This window comes from Opisthorchis viverrini (assembly GCF_000715545.1).
Source record: "Opisthorchis viverrini unplaced genomic scaffold opera_v5_129, whole genome shotgun sequence".
Lineage (NCBI taxonomy): Eukaryota > Metazoa > Platyhelminthes > Trematoda > Opisthorchiida > Opisthorchiidae > Opisthorchis > Opisthorchis viverrini.
The window spans coordinates 40867-54950 of record NW_008751783.1 but is presented as its reverse complement, the minus strand read 5'-3'; the positions used below and the strand labels follow the sequence as shown (position 1 = coordinate 54950).

At 45.5% G+C, this 14084-nt stretch overlaps 2 protein-coding genes across 2 annotated transcripts in view; one reads left to right on the top strand and one right to left on the bottom strand.

The window, feature by feature from the left end:
- Positions 1-8430, top strand: part of T265_06231 (hypothetical protein) — a gene marked incomplete at both ends in the record, with an annotated part of 10949 nt that extends 2519 nt beyond the window's left edge. Inside the window, 6 exons of the mRNA XM_009171441.1 lie at positions 2031-2117; positions 3165-3257; positions 3302-3388; positions 5840-5923; positions 6024-6110; positions 7964-8430. Of these exons, the coding sequence (XP_009169705.1) occupies positions 2031-2117; positions 3165-3257; positions 3302-3388; positions 5840-5923; positions 6024-6110; positions 7964-8046 (521 nt within the window). The remainder of the gene's footprint in view (positions 1-2030; positions 2118-3164; positions 3258-3301; positions 3389-5839; positions 5924-6023; positions 6111-7963) is intronic.
- On the bottom strand, positions 6-9341 carry T265_06232 (hypothetical protein; the record flags this gene model as incomplete). The annotated part of the gene is made up of 6 exons (XM_009171442.1): positions 6-188; positions 242-340; positions 4059-4270; positions 6951-7035; positions 7495-7582; positions 9115-9341. 6 exons carry the CDS (start codon positions 9339-9341, stop codon positions 6-8), a joined length of 894 nt encoding a protein of 297 aa, XP_009169706.1.
- Between the last annotated feature and the right edge of the window lie 4743 nt (positions 9342-14084).

Genomic DNA, 14084 nt, shown 5'->3' with positions numbered 1-14084 from the left:
AGTGGTTAGAGCGCGAATTTACTGACCGGAAGGTCCGTGGTTCGAATCCGACCTCCGCCACTCGACTTTCCCTGTCTAGGCTTGGGCAACCTGGCAGTATCCCAGCCCTCGTGCTTCCTTCGGGTGGCATGGCAGCTAGGCACCGGAAGGGTGCTACAGCTGAACACTTTCTTTTCTTTTTTCTTTCTCTATCACCGCCGGCGTTGGTATGGCTTTAGCTCTTGTACTGAGGCTTCCTCACTTGACTGGATCGCCGTAAACAATCACTTTTGTGCCTTTCGCTTATTAACTTCGTAAGAACCTGCACTAGTCGAAGCAATATGCGTTCCTTAGTTGTGTCCTGCATACGGACTATTATTATTATTGCTATTATTATGCGGACTAGCCAGTTGTTGTGATTCGGAATCAGGAACCTCCTATCCAACATGAGGAGTTCAGCTATTGTCTTAGTCGCCAGCGGCCTCAGTGCACAAGTAGAGGGTTTCGGTTCGTTGGAGCCAGAATTTGGTTGCCTTTCCTGCTTGAACTCAGGGCATGATGGATCACCACTTGTTCCTCAGTAGTGCTGGATTCATACATAGTGAATGCTGTTGCTCAACCTCGCTCCTACTACTAAAGTACGACCATGAAGCCACACACGAACCCTTAACTTCTGTTTTGCGTAAATTTCCAGCGTTTTGCGGAATGAGCTGGCTTGGCCACCAAAAGTTTCTGACCCACGAGTTGAGCAATCTTATCATACTGACCATTGCAAAGCCTATGCGAAGCCTTAAAAACCTTATCCTCAGAAGATGCCTACAGAAACTGGGATGGGGTAGGTACTACCATTCATGCGGTAAACAACTCGGCATGTGTTTTCGAGATCCCATCACCACTGGAGGGATTGCTAGACGACATGTAAAGATAGTCTATCCGCAGGAAGGAAAGTTTAGTGGAATCATATGGCTTCGGAAATAGAGAAAGCTAGTGCAGCTAAAATGTCCGAGAACTTCTCATACAGTGCACAAAACGGGAGCGGAAAAAACGGCTGTTAGTGAAGTCACCAGGGTAATTTTCGATATCCTATGTGAAACAAGAGCCAGCGTCTTGACCGCTAGGCCGTTTGCCACTCTACCAATCTTATGGTGGAACCACTCAAATTTGGACCTTTCTTCAGTTTATAAAATGTTGGTATGAGTCGTTATCGGAACACAGGGCTATATAGGTTCCCATCAGCGTTGTTCCAGAACGGTGTTGATCCACCCTTTCAATAGCTGGATTTGTCTTTCGAGGGTATAGCAGTGGCACATTGCGTCCATCTTTGGCAAGCAGTGTATTTCACTCGGTAAAATTTCGGTTGATCCTTTTTATATTACGTAGACTGGGGGAGTTTCTGCACCATAAGGGACTCTACTCTTCTTCTGCTTACTGATTTGTTGTATTTGATGATGAAGACCATACTTGAACCTTTCGCACCATATAATTAAGTGGAGTGTTTATCCGATCGGGGATGTGAAGTTTCTCCACGGATAATACGCTTTTCAACATACCATAATGAGGCTACCTATGTACTACGTATAAACCTACCCGATGCTTATCAGTACAGGCATTAGCTGGAGTATTAAGGTGGATGTACCGTACGTGTAAGCTTTAAGCGAATTGCCACTTCTGTGCAAGATAATTTTGCAATGTATAGTCTTTAACTTACGTAAAAAGATACTAATGTCAGGAGACCGTGTAAGAAGTCCAAGCTGAGAGAGTATATTACAAGGCCCCAGCATGTTGATGCGTTGTTCTCGTTGTCATAACTCTTCGACTGCTTGGACGAAAGACCGATAATCCTAAACGGGTTTGAAGTGGAGAATCACCGGAAGGCTAAGTTTGATAACGGGATAGATTGAGCTGTCCGCCACTCATCCGCATTGTTATACTGTTTTGAGACACCGTTTTACTATGCAATGCAAGCTCTTTCATTTACGCATCTGTTCACCGTTTTTCCCTAAAGCCTAACTATTTGGATTTTCTTCGGGTGACTACCCACACCTTTTCAGGCGCTGAGGAAAGCAAATGCGAATCCTGTGGTAGAAGTTTTACCACGAAGTTCGCACTTCATCGACACATTCGGAAAGTTCACGAAGGTTAGCTCCCTCTATTTGAATTCAGTACAGTACTTGATAAACCTAGTCACAATTTGCCTTGAATCTATTCGCACGCTTCTGTTTGCTACCAAAAAATCATTGTCTGAACTTGATCGACCTTATTGGTGATTGAATTTCGATGACTGGATGGTGGATTGTGGTTGCTACACCGAGCCGTAATATTTCGGCGTTCCTAATTCATTTTTACGCTCGAATCAAGTTTATACACGAACATTGAATTGCCAAATGCAGTATCTAAGACTTTCTGCTTGACATCCGTCAAACTATTCGTCTATTGACATAAGTCACTTACCTTACTGCAGCTATCCTGAGCGAGTGAGCTATTTCTTTGGGGATCAGCTGTGACAAAGGTACAACCAAAGGGCTAACATATTCATCACCCAGAAGTGCTGCCTAATTTTTTACGCTGTGTAGTGTCAACTACTTGTGGAAGATGGAAGTGTACTATCTTGGAACAACCCTCCGAGTAGAAAATCACTAGTGGGTGGTGCGGCAGGTAGTTTCTCATTAAGATTGAGGACCGTCCGCGTTAAGCAATAGAGTAAATAGCTGACTGGACCATCGGGTTGAACTTGATCAGACGGGCGAATAATGCAGGTCTTGGTTCGTGGCCCCAAGTCGCTTATAGTCCCAGGCGTATTATCCCTTAAGGTTTACCACGACGCATAGGATTCTTTGGAAACACACACACACAACGCGGTGGTCACTTCACCAAATTTGTCTTCGAACTGCTTCTAGTCTGATTACTCAGTCAGACATCTGGCTCGGTAGTCTGTTGGAGGACATATGCCTGTGTGATATCGGCGCCCAACTATTAGGTCAATTGTGCCAACTCCACGGACTCGCTTTCCAGCTGTCTACAGAAATAGTACAACGTTGTCTCTGTAGGTTACATTATTCGTCAACAATGCCATAAGGCTTGTTTTCCACACAATGTCCAATGCTCTTCTGGTTCTTCGGTATCGTCCACCATTTAGTACAATAATGGTATTCCTTTAAACGTTACCACCTATCTTTATATTTCAGGTATAACGGAACGCGTGCTACCCTGCGACTGCTGCGGAAAGAAATTCTCCGCTAAACATGGTCTGGAGCGCCATATGCGGTTGATCCACGAAAGTATGTTATGCCCATTTGTGTCATCCGGATCAACTTGTTTCTAGGTGCTGAACTATGCATCTGTCCACTGTGCAACAAAACATTCTCTACCAAGTTCGCATTTAACCGTCACACAAAAACCGTTCATGCAAGTACGTGGTGTCTATCTGGTTTTCTCGTTGAACTCCTCTGACTGCTACTGTCACACATGCTAACTCACTTTGTGGGAACAGTGACCACAATTCAGCTTCGAAACCATCCTCACAACGACGGTCATTAGGCTGAATCACTTGTGTCATTTTTGATTTCTATTATTAGCTGCATGGCGGCTCTTCACATACCAGACTTGTGACACAGTACAGCACTGTCAATGTAATGTTGGCGCCTAGCAAGAAAAGTGAGGTGGAGTGAGTCGAGGGGGAATCTCTATATTTGAAGCTCAGTTTTACCTTCTAGATTTATCACATCTATATTTGGGTGTCCGATAGCATCCCCGTCTTTAAGCATGCCTGGATCGCCTGTCACCCAATAACAAGTGAAATGTCGTGGAAAGATTTAAAAAAATGTTTTACTAGTCTGCTGAATCGCCAGGTTAGTGGGACTCAATCTGTACGGAAACATGCCCTTTTTTACTTCACCTTTAGGCAATCATCGATTGGTCACTTTCTGTTTAACTTGACAGCGAGAAAATCACCCATCACTCCCTTGCACAGATTTTCAAGCAGCTATACGTCGCTTGGCCATCAATATGTATATAAAGGTAGGCTTTGCATTCGTACGGGGATTCAATCCGAAAAGTAATCATCTATGTAGTCTGCTCACCGGTGGCCTGTTAGGAAAAAACCGTTCAGATGCAACATCCTTTCGGTGCATATTTTTCATGCCACCCGAAGGAGGCATGAGGCCTGAGATACTGCCACGTTGTTCAAGCGTAAACAGAAGCAGTTGAGGTAGTGGGATTGGTCTCCAACCACGGGTCTTCCTGTCGGTAATTTCGCTCCTTAACCACTGACTATCTTGGGGGTCGGTGGCCCCTGTGACAACTTGGTCTCCAACCACGGGTCTTCCTGTCGGTAATTTCGCTCCTTAACCACTGAGCTATCTCGAGGTCGGTGGCCCCTTGTGACAACTTTAAATTACGATCACCGGTGCGTACCAAAATGGGTCCGTCATGTTTTAGTTAACCTTTCCAGCACCTGTTACCTACGCTTCCTCATTCTTTCATATAATTGAGTTTTTCCGTTTATGGCTTTTTGCAACAATATATTGAAGCCGTATCTTATAAGGTAGAATGGTGCCAGCATGTGCCTGAGAATCCATAAGAGATACGGATCTCCGGCTTGGGTCAATTGTTCGTCGTTTCAGACGTTACCTTTCTTATGTCGCGGCCGTTACGGGGGCATCATTCGATTAGTCAAGGGAATACACCGACGTCTACGGTCTTAGGCCGAAGTCTTGACCATACCAATGAAGTGGACAAACCGGACGCGTACTACGTTGACTTCAGGCTCAAGCCGTAGAGGTAGATGTGTCCTCTTTATCAATCGAACGATACCCTTGTGATAATGGTGGCCTCCCATGCTTTTCGCACTTCTAATTATTCCACTACAGGATGACTGAAACTCCGAGCCATAAACCACGGCACATTAAAGTTGTGGTGCTCCGTCATAACTCACAAAAAGTGAGGCATTCTGCCATTCTTACTTGTACTCTGGATGAAAGCTGCCTATCGATCTACACGGTATCAAGCCACGGTTCTGCCAAGAGCTTCGATCAGTAGACACTGCGCTTCGGTAAGGCGCCGAATTGACAACGACGCCAGCTTAACAGCATTTGTCGCGTACCCCGATTTATTCCTGCTCACAATGAGAGAATCGCATCCTGTATGTGAGACGGCGAACCAAATGGATAATAAGCGACTGAGGAATAAGTACGTTTTGAGGGTTATGCAGTCAGAGACTGAGGGGTGACTGATTGTTTGGGTCGACGAAACCAAATGTAAGCTGGTTTGCTTCCGGTCCAAGGGTCGGTCACTTACGGGCACACAAGCACATACCGTTTTGGCCAGCAGCAGGGGGAAGAACTCGCACGCCATTACTCAGTATTAGTTACCGACTTCATTGATACCACTGTCAAAGTGGATCGTGCATGCGGCAATTCTGCAACAAATGTATGTGGAGCTTCTGGTTGATTTGCGTTCATAGCACCATAATGCTACCATAATGCTTCGTGCCATTCCCTCCTAGAAAAAGTCTTCTGTGAGTAGGGCTTTGGGTCTGCTAGCTGGTTTGCTAGGATCTTTCTGATTGGCCTGCTCAGTAAATTTGGCACATGAATGTGTGAGCTACCGATGGATACATCTAGTTCCTTCAGCTGATTTGTAACTGATGGCCTATTTCCGTCCCTCCTATGAGCCTACCTACTTTAACTAAGCTATCGACAATTTGAATAGGGAAATGAAGTCCCACAGCTAGCTACTTACAGGACTCGTATTTATGACTTTACCGTTGGTACCTGAAATCTTTTCTTGGCCCTGTCCACTCAACTGTCCGTTTTCTAGCTGCCTGATTATCCCCACACTCAATTTTGGTTTTTCGTTTCAGCTTCCCTGATCCTTTGCTCTCCCTGCAGTTTGTTATTTCCCTCAAAGTTTGCTCTTCTGGAACACAATCTTTCCGTGCATAACAGTGAGTTCCGTACTGCCTTGTTATGAGTTAATCTTTGTGTAACAAATAAACACGATTTCCGGTGCAATCTGTGAGTATCACTGGTTCCACTTCTCTTCAGCTTCGAAGATATTCGCTTGCCCTGAATGCCTGAAATGTTTTCCAGACGCTGAAACCCGGAGAGTGCATCATCAAGAAGAACATGGTGGTATGTGTTTGTGCTTAACATTGGTCGCATCAGTCTCGTATTTCTTGCAATAACGCTTTGTCCTTAGCCTCAGTAGCTGAACCTGTGCATTACTGTGGCATCGTCTTGTAGGTTTGCAAATAAACCTTCAGCAAACACAGTCCTTCAGGTATGGTGAAAGTTAGAATCAGAAGAATTCTCTACCAATCCCGAATTAGCCCATGCTGTAGAGTCACGGGGCGCTCTACGGTCTTTTCCTCGTTGGCACTAATCAGTGGCCCTTATTTTTTGAAATAATTGCTGAACAGCGCGATTCACCTATTGATGGCGAACAACGGTGTGGTTAAATTGCGCCTGGATCAGATGTGGAGCTAATAATCGTTCAACCGCGCAAATCCGGTTCGCATGGTTTGGTGTTGACTGACTTCTTAGACAAGGTAAACCCATGTGATTTCCCTCTGACTTCGTTGTAGGATGAACTGCGCAAATAAAACTTCGAAATAATTTTGCTACTTATAAGACAACATGTGCAGACAAGGGCATTTTATGAACGAGAGGCGGTCACTCGCAGAATTAGTCAACGCCCGGTCATTTGGTGCAGGCGACATCATCAAGAGATGATAGGTAACATATTTTTAAGTTCAATTCAGTTCGATGCTCATCAGCCATCCGTAGCCGACTGGTAGCGCCTAACTATTATCCGGAGGATTGCAGGTTCAAATCTACGGTAGTGCAGCATCGGTGTTGAACACTGATGTCATGCTGTCGATGATGATGATGATGATGATGATGATGATGATGATGATGATGATGATGATGATGATGATGATGATGATGATGATGATGATGATGATGACCTACCTCGAGATTCGTTAGGCTCATCATAAACAACAAGGACGAAACGGCTATGGAGTTCCTCGAGGTTCTTCGGAATGTTAGCTTTGTCCTTCAGAATGATATTCCCTAGTTTAAACGTGCAAACCTAGATTGGTTGTGACACCTTTGTCGACCCTGACCTCCATTTTTGGGACATCCAAGTACACGTCAACTAAGTTTTGTTTGATTTATAATTCAGGTAGTTCAGCCATTCTCACTTTAGTCATTGGCTCTCACTTTTCTCTTCATCCCCTCTGGCACTGCCATTTTCGTATTCTTCTTATCCGAAACGGCTGTTTATTCGGTTTAAAACGGGGTGGGGGATTATTAACCTGTCACTGCATACAGTCCACGACTGAATGTTAAAAAACGCATAACCTCGTTGTCGACACATTTTCTAAGTATACTTTCTGCGGATTAACATGAATTGTTTTCATATGTGGCACCATGCACTCTTCAAGCGACATTCATCCTCAGCATTGTATTGGTATGGGGGCGAGCTGGCTCAGTGGTTAGGGCACGAATTTACTGGCCTTAAGGTCCGTGGTTCAAACCCGGCCTCTGCCTCTAGACTTCTCTTGTCTAGGCTTGGGGAACCTTGCAGTATCCCAGCACTTCTGGTGGCGTGGCAGTTAGACACCGAAAGGTGCTACAGCTGAGAGGTTTTTTCTGTATTGGTATTATTACGACTGACTGTCGTAATGATTGCCTATAAAAGTGGAGTATGGAGCGGCGGGGTGCCGTGAGTATCGACTGGGTCAATTATACCTGTTGGGCACCTACGTGGACATGAATGTCTCATTCCAAAACCACAACAATGTTGTGTAACCGACTTTACCCCATGAACTGATGCTAGGCACTGATTTGCGTACCCCCGTCATTCAGTCAGGGCCTTCTTGTTGCATTCACTAGCATTATTTCACTTACGAAGAGTTAATTTAGTCCTCTAAGTGATGTGCATCGACGCATATTCCGTCTTTTATTTATTCCTTTTCCAGCTAACCACAGTCTGTTGGGTGTTTGTTCCACGAATCCTTCTGTTCAAAACCCGCTTGCCGGGGCAAGTGGTCTCCGAAACTAAGAAGCGAATGAAGCGCTTCGTTAAGGGTACTCCCGTTATTATTTTCCTGCTTTCTCATCCGTGGTTGCTTTTTCTATTTACAGTATGTCGACCAGTCCCACTTGCCGTTCCCTCGGCATCTAGTGACCTTTATCTATCGCTCTCGCATACCCTTACAATTAATTCTAGTTGGCAGTTAACCCTCTTTAGATTGCGTGTGATGCTTGGTCGGAATCGCCTCTTCTGGACCTGTCTGCAACTTCTTCGAACCGTATATATCATCGTTTCTTTTTTCTAAATGTCCCGTCCTGATGTAAATTAATGATAAGGTGTTATTTCCATGAACTACACTACATAAAAACTGTCTCTTATCTCGTTTCTAATCATGCACCAATATCGTCCCAGTTAGCTGGTTTTCCATATACCCGATTGGGAATTCAGGGTTCGACTCCACAAAAATGTTGTTCAAGTGTTATTACTTTTATCTGTCCACATGGCTATTCTGGCGACCTACACAAATATGCCACGAATATGCTTATGACAACTGGCTGGCCAATGCCAGTTAGATTGGACGTGTCAGCGTCGAACCCTCTGAAAAAGGCTGATTCTGTAGACCAATTCCATTGTTTTCTGCCCATTTCCAGTGCAAAGATGATTTACTTGAAATGGCTGGAAGGATAATAATCGGTGAGGGCTTACCTTCAAGGAAATGTGTTTATTTATTGTCCAAAAACCGATTCGTAAGATTATGAAAATATGGTGATCATTGTGACAAAGCGCTCTACCAAACTACCCCACACATCGCTCGTAGGATCATCATCACCATCATCGACAGCATGACCACTGTTCAACACTGATGTTTCTCTACAGTACAATCATGATTTATTTGGGGTTGTGGAGGGACATCGGTGGACACCGAACTGCACGGGCAAATGATACTTCCCGGTTGCCCAGGCCGAGGGAGGGTGTTTGGTTGAGGTACCCCACCTTGAGCCTTTAGCTCAAAAGTCTGAACCACAGGGCAGTCGAAGGACGTAGGGTTCTGTTCGGGAACCTTCCCCTAGCCTGTGGCTCAAAAGTCTGACCCACGAGGCAGCAGACAGTAGGGTTTTCTTTGGGGACCCTGCCCGGAGCCGATGACTCAATAGTCTGGCATGCTCGGCTGCAGGGGGTTGGCTTAGCCCGAGGGCGTAGGAAATAAGGCACTGCTGTTTCATTCCTAGGGCGGCTTCGCACAGCAGGTGTCTTTTGAGCAACACCGGGCTCTTTGGTTTTAGAAGTATTTCGACCGTATCGGATAATGCGCCGGCGGTCATGATCAACCGTTGGGTGATCGGAATGTGCGATTTTGGGGCCAACCTTTTCTAACCTGTCCTTTCTCGGGTAAAGGCAGCATCGCTGCTTCCATAAATATGGACCTGCTGGTTGCCCGGGGAAGTCACCTTACTGCCTTCACACTCCTGTCACAGAGGACAGTACGACTTTACCCCCAGACTGCCTCGTAGCACGATTACTCGCAGCACAGAGTCTCGCTGCTCTTGGTCTGACTGCTCCGCTTTGGCCTTCCTGGCATGGTTGCACCTGGTGGAACTGAGTTCCAGCCAGGGTAGCCCGCGGGATCATTGCAGCACTCAAGCCTGACCACCACATCAAGGTGGCAGCTTTAGGTAGGGATGGTTTATTTGACAGCCTTATTGTTAAGAAAAGAATAAAGACGGACGGGGAAGGGACTTAGTGCTACCTTGCTGCAATCACTCCGAGGTGCCTACACCTCCGGACGCTCATTTATGCAACCTAGATAAAAATTAACAACAAGAACGCCATTGACTTCGAATAACATCCATAACTCACAGCGCCTCCAACCGGGCGAGTGGCTCTCATGGCCAAGTCATGGGCTGTCTAGCTCTCTGCTTCCGCTACTATAAATTGGGTGCGCAAAACAGCACTGTCTTAGGCAGACGATGGTTCAGCATGCGCAATACATGGCCTAAGCAAAGCAGCTTCTGGTGCTAGACGAACTCTATTGGAAGTACCCGTTGCACAACCGAAAGCTCGCTTTCTAATTGCCTCGTTACGGATTCACCAACACCAACCAATACGAGCTATGGTTCTGAGACAACGATTGCCGAACATCTGAAGACGTCTCAGTTCCGCTACTCGAAAAGGCCAAGTCTCAGCCGTACAACAAAACAGAGCGTAGCGTAGCCTGATACACACGTCTCTTGAGATTCAGAGATATACCGCTTTGAATTCATAGGTGGCTTTACTTAGCGAACGCGACCCGAACCCTGCAGATTCGTGCGTTGACCTCAACTGTCACACTGCAATCAGAACTAATACGACCTCCAAGACACGTAAAAGGCTCCACAACATCAACTGCCTGTCTCTGGATCCTGAGGTACGTGTTCAATGACAGCATGTCCACGTCTTACACTTTGTGAGTGAAAATTGTATACCGAAGACGGGATGTCTTCGGCAGTTCATCCAAAAATACATACGCCTCTCCTTTTTGAAGACGAGAACGATATTGTCTGCGTATTCCAGTTCGACAGGGCTTTCGTCACAGGCTATTTGAGCACAGGGGTTATGAGGGCCTGTCAGCGCTCGTCTTGTTATCTCATCGATTACGAAATAAAAAGGGAACGGAGAGAGTGGGTACCCCTGACGGACAATACTTTGTATACGGAAGCCTTTGGAGAGCTTTCCGTAAGCCGTGACACGTCCGGAAGTCCGAGAATACACGCAACTTATTATGTTCACAAAGTTCAGGGGTGTTCCTTGATGGGCAAGCGCGTCAAGGAGAAGATATGTCAAGCGAATCGAGTGGGCCTTGAAAATCCAGAACTACTGAACTTGTGGGTCGTTCATACGAATGGTATTGTTCTAGCACCTGACGGTGTGGATATTCGGTCAGTGCGATTCCTACCAGATCGTAAACTTGCTTGCCGTTTTCGAGTCAGTTTTCCGCGAGCCACTATAAGGCAACGAAGTACAGGTGACGCTAGGGACGTCAACCAAGGCTCAAAAGCCTGACTGCAAGGCAGCGGTGTCTGGCGGGAAATGCACATGCGTTACCGTTTTTACGAGATAAGTCGCCACGCATGTATAATCCCCAAACTGGAGGACCTGGAAACTATTTTGGTCCAACCTCTAATCATTGACCAGTATGGCGTGAGAGACTGCGAGTGTCGCGCGAACACCTCCCGGTATAGCTCAATTGATCGCCAGGTTGAACAAACCGTCGCACCACCGTAATTTTTAGTCTCTTCGTGACGGCTCGTAGGATATATCTGCTCACACTAACCAACAAGAGCTCTGAACGGACACCTAACACGGACTTCGTTACAAGAGATCTTGCTATGTGTTCCCTCACTTCAGCAAATCTGGTAGTTCATTCATTTGACCTGATGAACCTATTGTATCGAAAGAGAGATGCGGTCTTGCGCTAAAGCCCTTGACTACCGACCAAGCCTTTGGGGACGATAACAACTTGGTCGGTTCTGAACATTGCCTCTATTTCATGCTGACTCATCTAACTTGTGACAGAATAACTGAAGACAGCTGTCTTATAAAAGTTCGGAAAACAATCGGTAGCACAAACGCTAATGATAAACCGTTCGCAACGTATGTGGTTGTGTCAGCCGAATGGCCGAGCGGCGTTTTGTGGGTAGGTGGCTCAGGTTTTACATGTACTGTGACGTTCATGCTGATTGGAAAGTAATTCCCGGAAGACCAGTGGACCAGTTCGAGTGATTTGGAGAATCTACTCAGTCGACGCTTTTGTCAGCTTCAGTTAAGTCACTGTACTGCTGAACTTCGCTTATCACTTGGATACCATGATTGTTTGGCTTTTATCAAGCGTTCCGCCATCCAAGTTCGTCACGTGTGCTCTCGTGAACTGTTTTTGTGTGTGGTAACGATGGTGGTGTAGTGGGAGTATGTTTTGAGGGTAGGAGGCGATGACCCCTCGGTTAACAAATCAGGCCTGCTCGTCTACGAATACGGGTGCATTTCGTTGTGTTGCAAACTGCTTACATCGTCGGCTTAGACGTTGTCAACAGCTGCCGTCCCAATGAACAAATGTCAACATGGTTACGATGAGAACAACAGCTCAGGTTTGCTGCTTCAGTTATCAGGGCGGTTTGATTGATAAGCCGAGGAGAAGCCGAAGCAAATAAAAGTCATTGCTGTCCAGCCAATCGATCAGATTTTTGTCTCGATTTTTGCTGACAGGATGTTAGTACTGCTTCCGATAGAAAATTTTTGACAACTGCGGAGAAAATCTGCCTCGTTTTATGTTCTCCGGCTCCTTTGAACGAATCGGAAGGTCATTCTTAATGTCCCTAGCTCATAGGGACCATCATGCATTTCTGCCGACGGAAAAGGGGAGGCAAAAAACGATAACGTGATTTAACACATTGACATAAACAGAGCAATGAAACTTCTCAAACGCTTTGCACTTAAACACAGTTTAGTAACTGAGTGGCTGATAGAAGCCACTGCTGAGTTAAATTCCATTTTCGGAATTTATGCCGGCCAGAAGAAACGAACAATGCAGTTGAAGATTAGTGACTTTTTTAGTCAGTAAATGAGTGCATAGGACACAGATCTTACTACATGCTCTCAATTCTTCGCGCTCATCATATGTACGCATTCCGTCGCCCACCGTTAGTCTCACCGCTGGACTCCCACCGATAAAACGACTGATTTAAACTTTGAAATTGTAAACCCTGTAAGATGCATTGGGTGAATCACGATGCGAAACGAGTACGCACATTTCGAGATATGTAGACTATTTTCACCGGTCGCCCCAATTGTCCAGCGCATTCTTTTGATAACACGCAGCAACGAACAGTTCCATCCTTTCTAATATTTCACTGGGATTTCATTTTCTCTTTATTGTAGCCAACTGAGTCACAGCGCTCTTTCTCCGATTGGTTCATTTACAGTATAACCGATCTTCGTTTGGTACCCTTTGTCCTCTCTCTTGAGGTTCTTCCCACTCAAGTACCAGACTATAGAATAAATTCCATCAAGCTCTTAAATCAGTTAGCACGCGACACAACACTCGCGATGAGTCTCCCACGATGTCAATTTCAGCTGCTCAACTTTCAGTGAGTTTGGAACACCAGCAAAGACAGTTTGATCACGCGCAACTGCAGCAACATAAGCAATTTGAGCACACGCAACTAAAATTCATAGAAGCGCTGATAAAAAATCAGAGTATTCAGGCTCCAGAAAGCATCATATGTCAACCATCAATTTCAATTACTGACTCTATTGGTAATTCTATCGCCGAATTTTCTTTTGACGCGGATGCAAATCGAACTTCAGACTCTTGGTTCAAAAGGTACCAAGACATATTCAAAGTTGATTTCGCCAAGCAAGATGACCCATGGAAGGTAGGGCTGTTACTCAGAAAACTTGGCACACCTGAACATAGTCGTTACACGAATTACATAGTCATTATCATTTATTTTTGAAGAGCATGGTCACAAACATAAGAAGTGAATGCAAGCGATGAATGCGAAAGAGTAACAGGAGAATATGGGAGAAAAGAGAGAAACGTCTCATTAGAAATCATGCCAAGGACAGTGCCAGTCTGATGAGGTGAATCCCAAAGTATGTAAAGATTTTGGTGTAGGAACAGGCGTCTAAAGACTAACAACCAAAGAAAGGACAAACAATGGTGAATGCTCTTCAAGGCGCAGTATGCGCTAGCACAGTCAAGACTCGCACATCAGGCACAAAGTGACCGTCATACTGGGTCTGGGGTGAGATTAAATGGCAAAAATGTACCTTCAACGCCATGTGCCACGCATAAAAGTGTCATAAGTACGCAGGGAGCCCACAATGGCAAGCAAACACAAGTCACTGACTGCGACCTTAGGAAGTCCCAGTCCAATAACAGCCTCAGCGGATTGAGGAAAGCAGATCCCTCGATAAGAGATGATCATCGGTTGATGAACCAAAAAGTCGATATCACAACCGATGGCATGTAGGGCTGAGATTATGGCGAGGGAATATTCATCAGCACCATACTTCTGCTTCTTCTCATT